This window comes from Vanessa atalanta, chromosome 3 (genome assembly GCF_905147765.1).
Source record: "Vanessa atalanta chromosome 3, ilVanAtal1.2, whole genome shotgun sequence".
NCBI classification, from domain to species: Eukaryota; Metazoa; Arthropoda; class Insecta; order Lepidoptera; family Nymphalidae; genus Vanessa; species Vanessa atalanta.
Window position 1 is genome coordinate 7,646,001 of NC_061873.1, and position 14,616 is coordinate 7,660,616.

The window sequence follows — 14,616 nt, forward strand, 5'->3', positions numbered from 1 at the left end:
TCAACTAAAACATCTGATATAATGTCTCCAAGCAAAATACTCAACAGCATTGAATGTGATAACTTTATAATTCATTTAGTATTCCAAAATATAATAATGATGACCGTTAACATTTTCCTGGTATAAGGGTAATTGCCATTTGCCATTGCCTTTTCAAAGAGCACAGAATTAAAAAAAAGTAATGTTGTCATTTGTTAATTGCCACCTGTCAAATCAAAACTCATATGTCTAGTTGTCTACACTACTGTCAGAAGTCAAAACTTATACTCGTAAAGTGTAAACACTAAACAACTTCGTTAACCTAATATTTTCGGTGATGTTAACGTGAAGCAAATGTTTATAATGAGTATATTAAGTCGGATTGATGTAATGAAGGTCTTCGTGTATTTATTATACTTTTTGATGTACTTGAACAAAATAAATTCTCTAAATTTAGAGGATATAAATATTCCGCCAGAACATTTTCCTTATTTCTTTAATACTTTTACGGAAGTAGCAAAAGTCTGTGCGGATAAATCCGATTGCCGATACAGAGATTTAGTTGACAAGAAAGTTTGTTGGGGATATGAAACCAACTGCACTAAAAGTAATTCGTATCATGTTAGACCTAGCTGTCCAGGAGATCATAGAGGTTGGGTAAAAACGAAAGAGGCGCAGTTTGATACGTTTTATACACAAGCTGATTTTGGTAATACTTTTTCTTAAGACATGTATATTGAGTACTTTAAATTCTAATTACATGTTTTTTTTCTCTTTATATTTGTTGTAGGGTATATTAAAGAACAAATTCAAGAATTGATGGTAATTTGCGAAGCTACTTATCCCCATGATAGTTCATTAGAATGTTCTAAATATCTAAGGTCTGTGTAATACTGTTTTTATTATTGTTATGATTTAAATTTTACTTAGGTTTTAATTATGATCTATTTGTAACAGATTCTGTAGAGGTCGAAACTTAATGCTTAATTTTCATGGTTTGGTTGGTCGAGGTGACAATCTAAGATATAAAATGGATATCCTTGGTCCTGGTCAAATAGGTAACTTTCAAATATTTATTTCTTATTTAATACATTTCTTAAAAGGGTGGTCTCTTATTAGTATAAAAACTGTCATATTACTAAGATGATAGATTATTCAAAAAAAATAATTGTATTATAGCATATATTGGGTCAACTTCAAAATCTTTCCAAGTCTCTATATGTCACATCAGTTCGAATAGTAGATTGAACGTTGAAGTTAAATAATTATTCATGATAACAATAATATAAAGCATTGCATAAATAATCTAATGTCCAGATAGTAGAGTAGGCTTCCAGATTTATATCCTTTGTACTACTTGGCCTCACAAAACACTTTAAACTTCAATTACAATTAACAAAAAGTAATACAATATTTTTTTGTTTTTTATTTTTTTTTTTAATATTATTTGATAATTTGCAAATAAATAAAACATTTTGTGTAATATGTCGCTTAGTTAAAATAGGTTAAGCTATATTTCTTGTACCTTTTGTTGTTTAAAGTCAGAAGACAGAGAAGTTTGTAATAAAAGGTTTATATTGAATATTTCAGGTGGTTATTGCCAGCTATATTCTGAACGGTTAATGAAGGAAGCAGAACACATGAGTGCTTTGCAGTCATGGGCTCCTGAGTTTGTAAATTTTGTTAAAACGCCACAAAGACCAATTCAAGATGAAATGTGTGATATAACAATAGATAAGCCAACATATATTATGAAACTAGATGCAAGTAAGTTTCTAATGTCTATAACAATAAAATTTAGATTTATATCTTGATATTCATTTGTAAAATTTCAGCTGTGAATATGTATCATCATTTCTGCGACTTCTTCAATTTGTATGCATCACTTCATGTGAATTCTACACACCCTTCAACATTTACAAGGGACAACCACATACTCATTTGGGAAACATTCACTTATGATTCAGCATTCAAGGATGCTTTTAAAGCATTTACAGTTAATCCTATATGGGATTTAAAAAAGTTTAGAGGCAAAGTAGTTTGTTTTAAAAATGTTGTATTTCCTCTTCTACCACGCATGATATTTGGACTTTACTATAATACACCTTTGGTTAGTATAATATCACTATTTTTGTTTAAGCTAATTAGAAGTTATAATTTTTTTATCCAAAACAACCATATTGCGTCTGTTATATAATTTATTACTTACAATCTTGTTTTTTCTTTTCAGATATATGGATGTGAAAGAAGTGGATTATTTCATGCTTTTTCTAAACACATACTTCATTCTTTAAATGTGAAGCTGTATCCGAGGATAAATGACAAAGTAAGAATTACATTACTATCAAGAGGAACAACATATCGCACAATACTCAATGAAAATGAAATTGTTAATGCACTTTTGAAAGTAAAGGGCTATCATGTACAGAGAGTTGTGTACGATAGAACTGTGCCCTTCACTGAGCAGCTGGAAATAACGCACAACACTGATGTTTTCATAGGAATGCATGGAGCTGGTTTAACCCACTTATTATTTTTACCAGACTGGGCGGCTGTGTTTGAAGTGTTAGTATAATAACTTATTGGTTTTATTTTTACTATTTTAATTCAGCATTGTAATATTAAATGATATTTTGCTTTAGTCATAGTCGATATTTGAATCCAATCTATTTATTACAGTTACTCAGGAGTGCTAAGTAAAATGGATTTTACCTATTCATAATTTTTAAAAATAAATCGCATTATTGATTGTGCAAATATCTAGAATTCATTGTGTCATTATGAATAAAAATAATATTATTATTTAGTAGTAAGAAATAGGTATGCAATATAAATCATAGAAAATTTCGAATTTGGGCCAGAACTTGGGATAAACTATATACTACACATACGATAGGATAGGATAGATACATTATAGCCTAATTTCGAATTATACATAAGTATATGCCTATTTATCTCAAAATAATTTTTAATCTTGACGAAAGACTTGACTTGCCCCGAGACACTAAGTTTATTTTTGTAATGAAAAATTTACTTATATTAGCAGACAGCTGTCTACTGGGGACTATGATTAATAGTGCGACTGTTTCGGATATCATGTTAAAAAAATAAAACACTGCGAATATCGGAGATCTGTGATGACACCGTTTTAGTAGCGCGGGGGCGGATTCCGATTGTTCTCAAGATATGCAAATAAATATTCATACAAAATGCACATGTATAAATAATCACACTCATAAAAATATCAGGATTAAAGTTTGACCTCGCACAAAATGATATTTTATAAAGGTATAATTATTAGGATGTTTTAATTTTTCAGTTATAATTGTGAAGATCCAAACTGCTATTCTGATTTATCTCGACTTCGGGGACTTAAGTATGTCACGTGGGAAAATAAAGCAAAATTAGTTCAGCAGGATCAGGTAATATTTAATTATTTGAAATAGAATAGGATTTAGTAACTAAGAGTTAATAACCACTAGTTTTATTTCATAATACTATGTTTGTAACAGTAAGTAATTACCTTTAAATAACATCATCTGTAATATCTATATGATTGAAATATTTAGGAGAGCTTGGACATTCGTACTCGCTTAACGCTATTACGATTTGCTTAAATATTACCAATTTCAACTATTATAACCTACATATAAGTGTGTATTTGTGTTGTGAATATGAGTTGTGTATCTTGTGAGTTTAATTATTATGCGTGCATGCATGCGTATTTTTAAGTTGGTGTGTGATTTTGTCGATGTGATTGTGCGCGTGCTTTGAATCTCGAAGGTGAATATACTCTTCAGAACGGAGTTTGATCTGGTTCAATTTGATGAATGTTAATAGCTCCGTTTCGATTTTGACATACATATCAACAGCATATTGATGAAATAACCGCCGACATTTTACTATGTTATCCTTTATTTTCACCAACCATCATGTGATAGGGGTAAAAAATTATTGAACTAACTTTTGTATTAGTTTCGGCAACTGTAAATAAAATCATGTTATAATGACAGATATTCATTGTTCAGTCAGATAGACACAGACAGTCAGCCAATCAGTACCTTGCGGTAACGGCACCTAAAATAATTCTACTAACCCACTTTTTCCTTAGTATCGTAAAAGTCGACTAATGGATGCAAAATTTCACTTACGTGAGACCGCGCAGGGCACCGATGGGTTTGTGCCCCCATCACGTTTGTGCAGTCTTTTTCGGCGAAGTGTGGATTGTGGCAATTAACTGCCCTTACAGTTTTAATTGCTTAGTCTTTGGCCACCCTTCACTTCGGGGATATAGTCGTGATCATATGTATCATAATACATATGGATGTATTCTACAATAGCAGAATTGTGAACAAAAACAATCCAACGAAACAAATTTATAATTACCTGTTTGTTGTAATTGATATTACCTTGATTGATAAGCTTCTTCACCTTGCTAAAATAAGATTGGATATATTAATGCGTCATATGAGCAATATGTTTCATATACACGCTGTAACTGTTCATATCGGCGGTAAAAAAACTACATATATCAAGGGAATTCATCCATTACAGTGGCAACTTCATCAATTGTTGGTGAATTGTAACGTCTTGCATGTTGTCCTACAGGAGTTTTATCAGCTCGGATAACAATTTTATGATTCATGATCAGATGGCATGTGATCCAATGCAGTTTCAAACAATGTAATCAACTGATTGTATTGACGAAACAAAGTACAATAGACCTTCTCACTGAAGAGTTATTTTTACGCTGATCGATTTCCTGTTTTGAATATCCCATGAAATAAATTTGTAAGAATTTGTAGTCACCGTCTGACACCGGCAACGGCGAATCTGCCTTATGATATATTTGGCTTTGTATCTGTAAATTAAACCAAGAAGTTATAACTTGTACATAAAAAACAAGTCTTTTTACCTTAAAGGTTGGCTAAAAATTGTAACAAATTATATTCGTTGCCCCATTTGGAAGCAGTTGTTATATTTTTGTATGTTGAACAAAGTCTCGAACTGGGGTCGGCTAAACCTAATCCATTTCAACCCCAAAAAGACGCAAGTTTGCGCGTTAACTGCTAAAAAAACACCATTTGTCGTATCTCCACGATTCGAGAACATTCCGTTAGCCGCCACAGCTAGTATCGGAATACTTGGCGTCGATGTTTCGAGCATCGTTCAGTTCCGCGGTCAATTGGAAGGCAAAGCCAAATTGGCATTAAAAAAAGCTCGGTGTGCTCAGCAAGGCAAGACAGTATTTCACGTCGGCCCATCGTCTAAGACTATACAAGGCGCAAATTCGACCTCACATGGAATACTGGTCTCACCTCTGGGCGGGTGCTCCCCAGTACCAGCTCCTTCCATTTGACCGTATCCAACGTAGAGCGGCTCGAATTATCGACGATCCAGCCCTAACCGATCTGCTTGATCCTTTGGATTTGCGTAGAGATGTTGGATCACTCTGCATCTTCTACCACATTTTTCACGGGGAATGTTTCGAGGAATTGTTTGGATTAATCCCGGCTGCTGAATTTCACCTTCGGACATCTCGTGAAAATTTAAAATCCAAGCAACAGCGTGATTTGAAAAAAAAATGAGCTTACACCTATCTTAAAGGCCGTTAACGCATCTAGAAGCCCCCAGTGTTGCAGATGTCCATAGGTGGTGGTAGTCACTTTCCATCAGTAGAGACTCCTGCCCATTTTCCAACTATACCATAAAAAAAATAGGGCAGCCTTAGAAGGCGATTAGTTTTTCTAAGCCGAATTTATATGGGGACAACCGTTTATTATAATCTTAATATTTTATTAGTAAGTTTATTAATAAGTTATTCTAGGATTTTAGGATGGGCCGAAAGTAGTGCTTTGGGATGATAATTATTGAGTAAACTTCCTTATTGAAAAAAAAGTTATAGAATAGACCTTCTGTAAAGTGTTAGAAAACATACATATCTTGTCATAAGCATAGTTTAGTTATATGGCTTATCTAAGTCTTAAATAAATAGATATATTTTTACATTTGCTATGGCGGAGATCCCATCATACCATGTAGCTGCTTTTGATTTTAAGGTACGGATAGTAGAGCTTACTTCAAGAGGACCGGATTCACGAAACGCAATGAGTAGTTTGATGTAATGGCTGGTTAATGCAAAATATGGCTGACGAAGATATTTAGTTCTAATCTTTTGAAGATTAACATAAACATAAAACATAAGCAGCCCGTAAATGTCCCACTGCTGGGATAAAGGCCTCCTCTCCCTTTGAGGAGAAGGTTTGGAGCATATTCCACCACGCTGCTCCAATGCGGGTTGGCGGAATACACATGTGGCTGAATTTCGTTGAAATTAGACACATGCAGGTTTCCTCACGATGTTTTCCTTCACCGCCGAGCACGAGATGAATTATAAACACAAATTAAGCACATGAAATTTCAGTGGTGCCTGCCTGGGTTTGAACCCGAAATCATCGGTTAAGATGCACGCGTTCTAACCACTGGGCCATCTCGGCTTTTGAAGATTATAATTGATTAATTCTTTTATACCAATTATTTTTTGTTTATAAAATTTGGAACTATAATGTTATATCTCTTGTGCATGTAGTTACAATATTATTAATAGCATTATTGTTTGGCACAAGAATATACAGACCACCAACAAGTTGGAAATATAAACTTTTGCCAATTTATACTAAGTTGGCTTCGATAATTAGCTTACATCGCACCCTACTTTTTTAACACATAGTTGAATAAATATTTATAATTTAATATTTAATTTTATAATAAATATTTTATTATCTTGTCCATGTATTAAAATTTAAAAGGGCTTTTTTATCTTTCTATTTCTAGGGACACGGACCTGGTGGTGTGTCGCATGCTAAATTTACAAATTATTCGTTTGACGTTGAAGAGTTTTTACGGTTAGTGGAAGTTTGTGCGTCATACGTCCGAAATCGACAGGATTTCACTAACTTCATAGCAGGATCAATGAAAAAGTCGCGTGAAGAATTGTAATATAATTATTTTTAATTTTTCTCGAATATGTGATATTTACATTTTTATCAAGTGCCGTAGTTTAAGTATATTTTTTTGTATCGTAAAACTTTACAACACAAAAAATAACGTAATATTTGTATTAATACATTAAAATTTATATTTGCTAGGATCAGCCATCATATTTTGTGCCTACTTTGTCTGATGATAACCGGTGTTAAGGAACACAGATAATTTAAATTGTGGATCTTTTTAAAAACCACATACGTTTTTAATAGATTAAGCTTCAGTATAGTTACTTTATGTAAGAAAAACGACCTGTGACAAAAGCATTCCTATATAATTTATATGCATTTTCCACATACATTTTAACTATTAATTTATAAGTAATAATAAATTTAACTTGTAATATGTTTAATTCCTATCATATACTAATTGATTGTTGAAATGATAAATCAAATCAATTTTTTTTAATTTTTTAAGTATATAATATGTTTATTAAAAAAATGTATCGTAAAACTGGTATCGGAACGGAAGTCATTAAAAAATTCGTGGAATTAAATAATTAATTGATTGTTTTAATATTTATTATATGTAATGTATAAATATTTGATGATTTTTTTATCGTTCTCTTTTTTTTCTGCGAACAAAGATAATCTTACTTTAATATTTATATTTTAAACAATATGTGTGATTATTTCAGTTCATTTATGGAAAAGTTGATCTAAAAGCGGTATTATGGAATTGATCTCAAAATACGTAATATTAATTTCACGACTGTCAAATATGTTGTCGATTTCTGTTTAAGCATTTATCCAGTGTTGCTCATGTTTTACAAACGGTTCAAATTTTTTAACTTTGCCGCTTTCAAGAGCTGATTCTTCACTGTACGTATAATTATCGAAACGATTCTGTTTTACTAAATTGCAATATTTCTTTTATAAAAATCTATGGCACAGTACTTTTTGAGTGATACACAATCTAAATATACGTTTATTTACAACAACAATCGGAATCTATTATAATTTTTTTTCAGTAACAATGTGACGAAAGAAAATTTTTTTTTTGCTTGAGATCTAAATGCTTACGAATAGTCAATTTACAAGTTTTTAGCATTATTTAAATATAACTGTCTTAGGTATTTAAAATTAAAAAAAAATATTTCGCAAGGCTAAGCGTGTGATTTACAGTTCAGCTTGTGAAGAATCTTACTAACAATATAAAATATATATAAGAATAAAGAAGATTGTACTTAATTTTATAAACAGAAACAAAAGTAAACATTTAATTATAATTATATTTATTTGCTTTATAACAATAAACAAAAAAATGTTAATAAATAATGAAATACTCACTACTATAAAACTTTTTATTTTTTAATAATTCCACTATAGATTTAGAATCCTTACTGCATGAACCAACACTTAGTATGTTTATGCTGTGACTAATAAAGCTTATGCTCCTGACCTTGAAGACATTGGTAATAAATTATTACTCATAGTATAAATATATATATCAACATAGGGTACCTGGGTGCGTACCAGGATACCTTATATTTTTGAAACTTATAGTATATTATTAAAACTCAGAGTTCTTTTATAAAGTATTGTGAGCTTCCCGTCACAATTTTGTACAGGTAAAGTTAGGAGCTTAAATCAAGACTCGAGATATGAAAGCAAGGAGATACAGACGTTGGCTAAACTTCTATATTGTGAAGATGCATACAACTCTCCTGCTTTTTTTAGTTATTTTGAATATCTCTTAATCTTTCTAAAACAGCTGTATGTAAATTGCAAAATATTTACCCGCATAAAACGTTCCTTACACAATTAACCTAAACTACAGAAGTCGTTATGTTTTTTATCCCTTTTGCTTAAATGAAAATATTTAATGTGATATGCTATATAATTATTCTCTCGCTGACTTTTTTTTGTTGACTTTTTGTAGATCTATAAATCTCTCATATAAATTTTAAATTTTATCTTTATTATATATTTTATCTCTTATAGTTTCGTTCGCATCTGGATTTCGATTATCTTCATTGTTTCAATCATGATTATTAACATTTAACCACATCGGCCGTTATGAGAAAATTAAAACATGAAGTTGTGATAATAACATCGAAATAATTAATTATTGTAAATTAATTTATTTTAAAAGGTTTATTTTGTAGATACCCTGTTTTACCTGTGTCTCTTTCCTCTGCTTTTAAGTTGCCGGGAAGGGATCGCTGTTTCATCGATATATATTTTTTTAACGTAATTGATGTTTATTGGCGTACAATAAAGAGTAATTTGATTTTGATTTGTATTGATTTGATAGGTAGTCCGATTTCCAACTATACGGTGTCGGTCTTCGTGTCTGCTCCTATTTGTAGTCCTTTCATTCAGTCATAATGAGCGATAGTAAAGAAGGCAGAAATTAAAATAGAATGAGCTAAAAGAGGAAGTAGCAGTTATAGTGGTAGAAGTTATCAAACCTGTAGCGAATATCACACCTGCATAAGAAAATTTAAAAGGAAACTGATTATCATTATATTTGTTTTATTTCCAGCCTATTATATGATAAGTTGTTTTTTTTTTTTAAATTGAATTTAGTGTCGTTGCAAAGGTCTTGACCTGAATTTGTGCCCATTTTAGGTTTTTTTATGGATTCTAGCGATGGTTAATTTATTGCGATTAAGTTTTCTCGGTGTTCATAGATATTATACATAGAGACTCCCGGTTGCTATTGTTTATTTAGTAGAACTTAATCGATTTTTATTCTAAATTGATCGGCATGTAGCGTAACACAATAAAGTTTAATGTGACGTAAAATTAGATAGAGACATTAAAAAGGACTTAAATGAAAATTAAATAAAACAATCTTTACCAAGAATTGTTTTATTTCACGCCTATCTAAAATAATATCTTATACAATCATTATTTGAATAGGTTAAGGTATAAATTAAAAGTGTATATTTGGATTTTTAATTGTATACCTTTATCAAAGAAGATTGGTCATTTAAAAATAACTTGTAATAAAAGAACTCTACACATACCGCTATTTTAATTTTGGAAGCGCTGCCGTACATGAAAACTGTAATTATAATCCGTGAGATATCTGGTATAATTGTTTGGGATAAATGCGATTATCAGTCATGTTTGATTTGATTGTTGGTATTGATAAATCCCGTTACCACGTTACGTTATATAAAAAGTATCATGCAAAAGTTGAATCATTACTCATGTCAATAATTTAGAGGAACATAAATAAAAGTCTGAATAACATTTAATGTGTCCTTATTACGTACTGGCCGTCTTTATCAGTTTAGTGTAATTAGAAAAATAAATACTTTTTTTACGTTAAACAAGTTGATCGATTTATGATATTTGTGATAAATGGCTAATCTCAGTGACGATTTCAGTGATATAAATATGAATTAATATAAATTCATCATATTATAGTTGTAAAGCATTATCCTCAGCAAACAATATAATGTCATAAATGCTTGTAACATTATCTATATAATTAAAAAAAAAGATAAGTTTTCGTAATATATCCCCGTGGAACATCTTATGTTAGCACAGATTAAAGAGTTCCAGATTCAGAACACCGTTATTTATTAAGTAATATAAATCAAAGAATACGCCAAAAGCATTATGTGTTTTCTAATTTGCAACGTACCTACATATGTCTAGCAGTCTATAATGCGTGTCGTCTGTGTGAGCTCCAGTACAAATAAGTTGCTCGCTATACCATAATATCTATATTTTCATTTCATTGATTCATATATAATAGTTTCACTGGTCTAAACCACACATGTAATACATTGAAACCTACTATGTGATATATTCTCGTGTATAGCCTTGTTGTTTTAGTGACCAGCTTATACGGCAGTAGCTATTAAGGCGCGGTATTCGGGTTGGGATAGTGTAAAATTAGTAGGTTTTTCTGTTTAGGAAGTATCAGTAGCAGCGCAAAGTAATGAAGTTGGCTGTATTACACTGGTTTCATAGGATTATGAGAACGATTCTCTTGTTTTATAGAGTGCATCAGTGTTTGTTCAGGCACTTGTGCATTATAATGTATTTTTTGCAGGTGGCAAACCTTTTTAGTTGAACGGCAAGGAATAAATTATATTAAGAGGCATAATAAATGTACATAATAATTATGTTGTCGTCCTGACAGATTTTGGCCACACCGGACAATCTCAAAGGAGACCAGCTAACTATGCAGGACATATTATAGTGTACAAGTGTGCCCAAACACAGGTGCACTCTATTCCCTCACACTCATAATCCGAATGGACGCCAAATCCAACATGATCGGAAAGACTCAGCTCTCACAAGACATGTGGAGCAACTTCACGTCGCGAAGATGAAGATATATGTCTGGCGTTACTTAACTAGGTAGACCCTCTTTTGCAGTGCAATGCTTTTGATCACAGTATGGGTGTGAGCTTCGTCTTGTGCAGCGATTGCTAGCCAGCCCCAACATCCTACTGAGACTACATGTGGGTTACATTTTATTGAGTCGGACTTTAAATCAAACAAACATTTAGAATAAATTGTACTAACAACATTTATTTATTGTATATTTATCAATATTGAGTTCTTAGTCTTATTCAATTACTATAAACAATGTCTTCTGATTATTATCACAAAGTCGAACATAGCCTTCTGGCGTACTGTCAAATATAGAACTCGAATACGAATTAATCAAATTACCAATATGTGTATATTTCTATTTATGAGTATTTATTGCTTAAAATGGATTTATATTTTTTTTTGTTTTGACATAGTACTCGTAGCTAACTTTCAAATTATTCAATTTTATTCACATGACGTCGATGTCCGCTACGGCGACATCAACATATTTATTTTCTGAATTGAGACTAGACAACTGTGAATGAGGTGTTATCGCGCAAAATTGTATGCGAAAACACAGATGCACTTTTTACTACCTTAGTTTCATAATACGATGAACGAAACAGAAAGAAAGAGGTGTTATTATAGATAAAAAATACGAGTAACAAATTATATGGATACAATAGTAAAAAAGTACTTGAATTGGATTGGTTTTATTAAATGAACATGTCGCTATTTTAAAAATATATATGCTGTTTTAACTTTATATTCTTAATGAACATGCATCACTTGCATGGAATTCTACTTATAAATCACGTTACTCGACTAGAGATAATTCAAAAAGGCTTTACAAAGTTTTTAGCTTACAAAGATAGGAGCCGTCCATATTGTGCAGTCTATAATACACGACTGGAACATTGCAAACTTGCCACGTTGGAGAAGAGTAGTCCATTGATGATTTAATGTTTCTGCATAAATTAATCCATGGTTCAATCGACTCGCAAAAGTTAGACTCTCAAATTTATATAAATGTCCCAAGTACGCGTTCCGCGTCACCTAATTTAAAATAACGTCGTTATTATATATATATGAAAGTTTCAGCTTCTCATGACATTGATATTGCCTATTACTTTAGACATTGGAGTCCGATACTGAACTCAATCAAAACAAAATTTTCTTCAAAAACTAGTATAATATATTCTTGTAATCTAGTACAACTTGTATCTTTTGCTAATAAGATGGCTTATAAGTAAGTGAACAAAAACAAAAGAAAAAAATCAGCACACTCGCTTTGACAAATTCTTTTTTATAAAATGTTGTAAAAAAAGGTTGATTATATAGCAACTAATGCTATTTAAAATTAAATCAATGATCTGTATTATATATACATCGAAATTAGTAGTCGTAGGCGCGAACAGATATATATATATATACATATAGCCATGATAGCAATAGCTAAAAAAATTTTAGCCTCTGCATAATTAGTGTCGAGTTAAATTTTTGATTTTATTTTACTAGTTTATTTCTTTTAATTTGTAAGTAATTTATGATCTTTTGTATAATTGATCATGTTTTTATTTTTATTTTAAAGTTATATTAATGTTGGAATGTAGTGTTTAGTTTTTTGTTATAAATGTATAGTGTACACGCCTTTAGTGATGTATCATACTGAACCCACATTTACTCAATAATTTGAGAATATGCCGATTTTGTTTCGAAAATCGCGATACATATATTTGACGTGAGAAAATTCAAGCGTAGGATTAGTGGCTATACTTACTTTCAAGAGCATGGGAATGTTAACTGCTGCTACTAAGAATATCTTGACGGAAAAACTTAATAACTTTTGAGTGGCCCGAATCTCGATTATAAACCAGGACTTTAGGATCTATAACGTTATACGCTAGTTACCAGACGAATAAGGCAGTTTTCCTGTTCGGGTACAATCTGTTTGACAAGTAAACCTACAAGTACGAGCCTTGAGGAGTCCTCCCATCAATTATATTATTACGAAATTATATATTGTTCAAATTGATAACGAAATAAAAAATAATTAGCCAATTAACCAAAATATAAAGTAAATTAATTAAGAGGATTTTTTATAAATGGTAATTATGTTTCTCGTACATTTTCGAAATTTTATTGTTGTGATATAAGTACAGAAACCCAAAGATAATTATTATTTGTTCGAGAAGCGGTAAATCGTAAAACAATCGTGTATGGAGGCAATATTTACAGATGGAAAATAATGAATGACCCAAGCCCGCGAGCTCCGAGCGTCGTGGTCATAATTTTTGATTTAACCAGATTGTATCGCTAAATAAGAATCAACAACTAATTGAAATAAATCCGAAGTTATTTTAAGATGAAATCTTTAATAGTTATACGGTACGTCTTAATGTATGTCCTGTTTATTGATAAATTTATGGAATTTATTATCAGAATGTGGAAAAGATATGGTCTAGTTTATTTAAAACAATTTTAATTTCTATATTCATTCATTTTTTTTCAATTTGTATGGATCTTTTTTTATAGTATTGCGTTGAAAGAAATTACAAAGTTATTATTATTTCTGCTTAGAAACAAAATAAGTACAATTTAATAAACTTAATTTTGAAAAAATAAAAATGGATGTTGTAGATGGTAGGTAGCCGGTGGCAGCGAGCATGGTGGTCGAATGCACGACGACGCTTGTCGCTGATAGCAATCATAGGCGCCGGCGCCTCGTTGTAGGCATTATTTGCTATATTTATCGCTATTAACGCATCGCCTTTTTTGTATCTTAATTCTTTTAATAAAACAATTTTGAGTATACGTTCATGCTATTATATCGTGTTAATAATACCGACTTTGAAACATACATATCTGTTTTTCATACTCTGGCGTAATCTATTTTAGTCCCGAATGACGAACGGAATGCTATTATTATTTAAATGGTACCTAATGAAGTTTTCTCAGATTTAGCTTTAGTTGGTTATAATATGATTTTTACTTGCTAATATTTATTATATTAACGTTTTTAATTAATTATATTAACGTTTAAGTAATTTAAAAGTTATATTTTACTGCAATTCGTAGTTTTAATGATATCCATATATTTTTATCTCTTAGGATTCGCCAATATTCACGCGATCAATTGCAAAAGGTTAACTATGTCAAGTGGATTAACGGTAACTGAGAATGCCAACTGTGGCCTATAAAGAAAAGAAAGAAATCTTCATTTATCCGTGTGGGCATTTATTCGATAATAGCTCAACGATTATGGCAACAAGCAGGCGATTAACAATAGCACATACAAACAGAAGGTAAC

The 14,616-nt window shown here is 31.2% G+C and overlaps 1 protein-coding gene across 1 annotated transcript; it reads left to right on the forward strand.

The window, feature by feature from the left end:
- The first annotated feature begins 259 nt into the window (after positions 1–259).
- On the forward strand, positions 260–8,210 carry LOC125077326 (EGF domain-specific O-linked N-acetylglucosamine transferase). The gene is made up of 8 exons (XM_047689241.1): positions 260–688; positions 770–860; positions 937–1,037; positions 1,570–1,746; positions 1,815–2,089; positions 2,210–2,544; positions 3,299–3,401; positions 6,814–8,210. Exons 1-8 carry the CDS (start codon positions 334–336, stop codon positions 6,976–6,978), a joined length of 1,602 nt encoding a protein of 533 aa, XP_047545197.1. The 5' UTR covers positions 260–333; the 3' UTR covers positions 6,979–8,210.
- The last annotated feature ends 6,406 nt before the right edge of the window (positions 8,211–14,616 follow it).

Excerpts from the sequence above, each read along its gene's own strand:
- LOC125077326 (XM_047689241.1), top strand. The coding sequence starts at position 334 with ATGTTTATAATGAGTATATTAAGTCGGATTGATGTAATGAAGGTCTTC. Across the intron at positions 861-936 it reads GAATGTTCTAAATATCTAAG|ATTCTGTAGAGGTCGAAACT; the intron begins GTCTGTGTAATA and ends TATTTGTAACAG. Across the intron at positions 1,747-1,814 it reads TATTATGAAACTAGATGCAA|CTGTGAATATGTATCATCAT; the intron begins GTAAGTTTCTAA and ends GTAAAATTTCAG.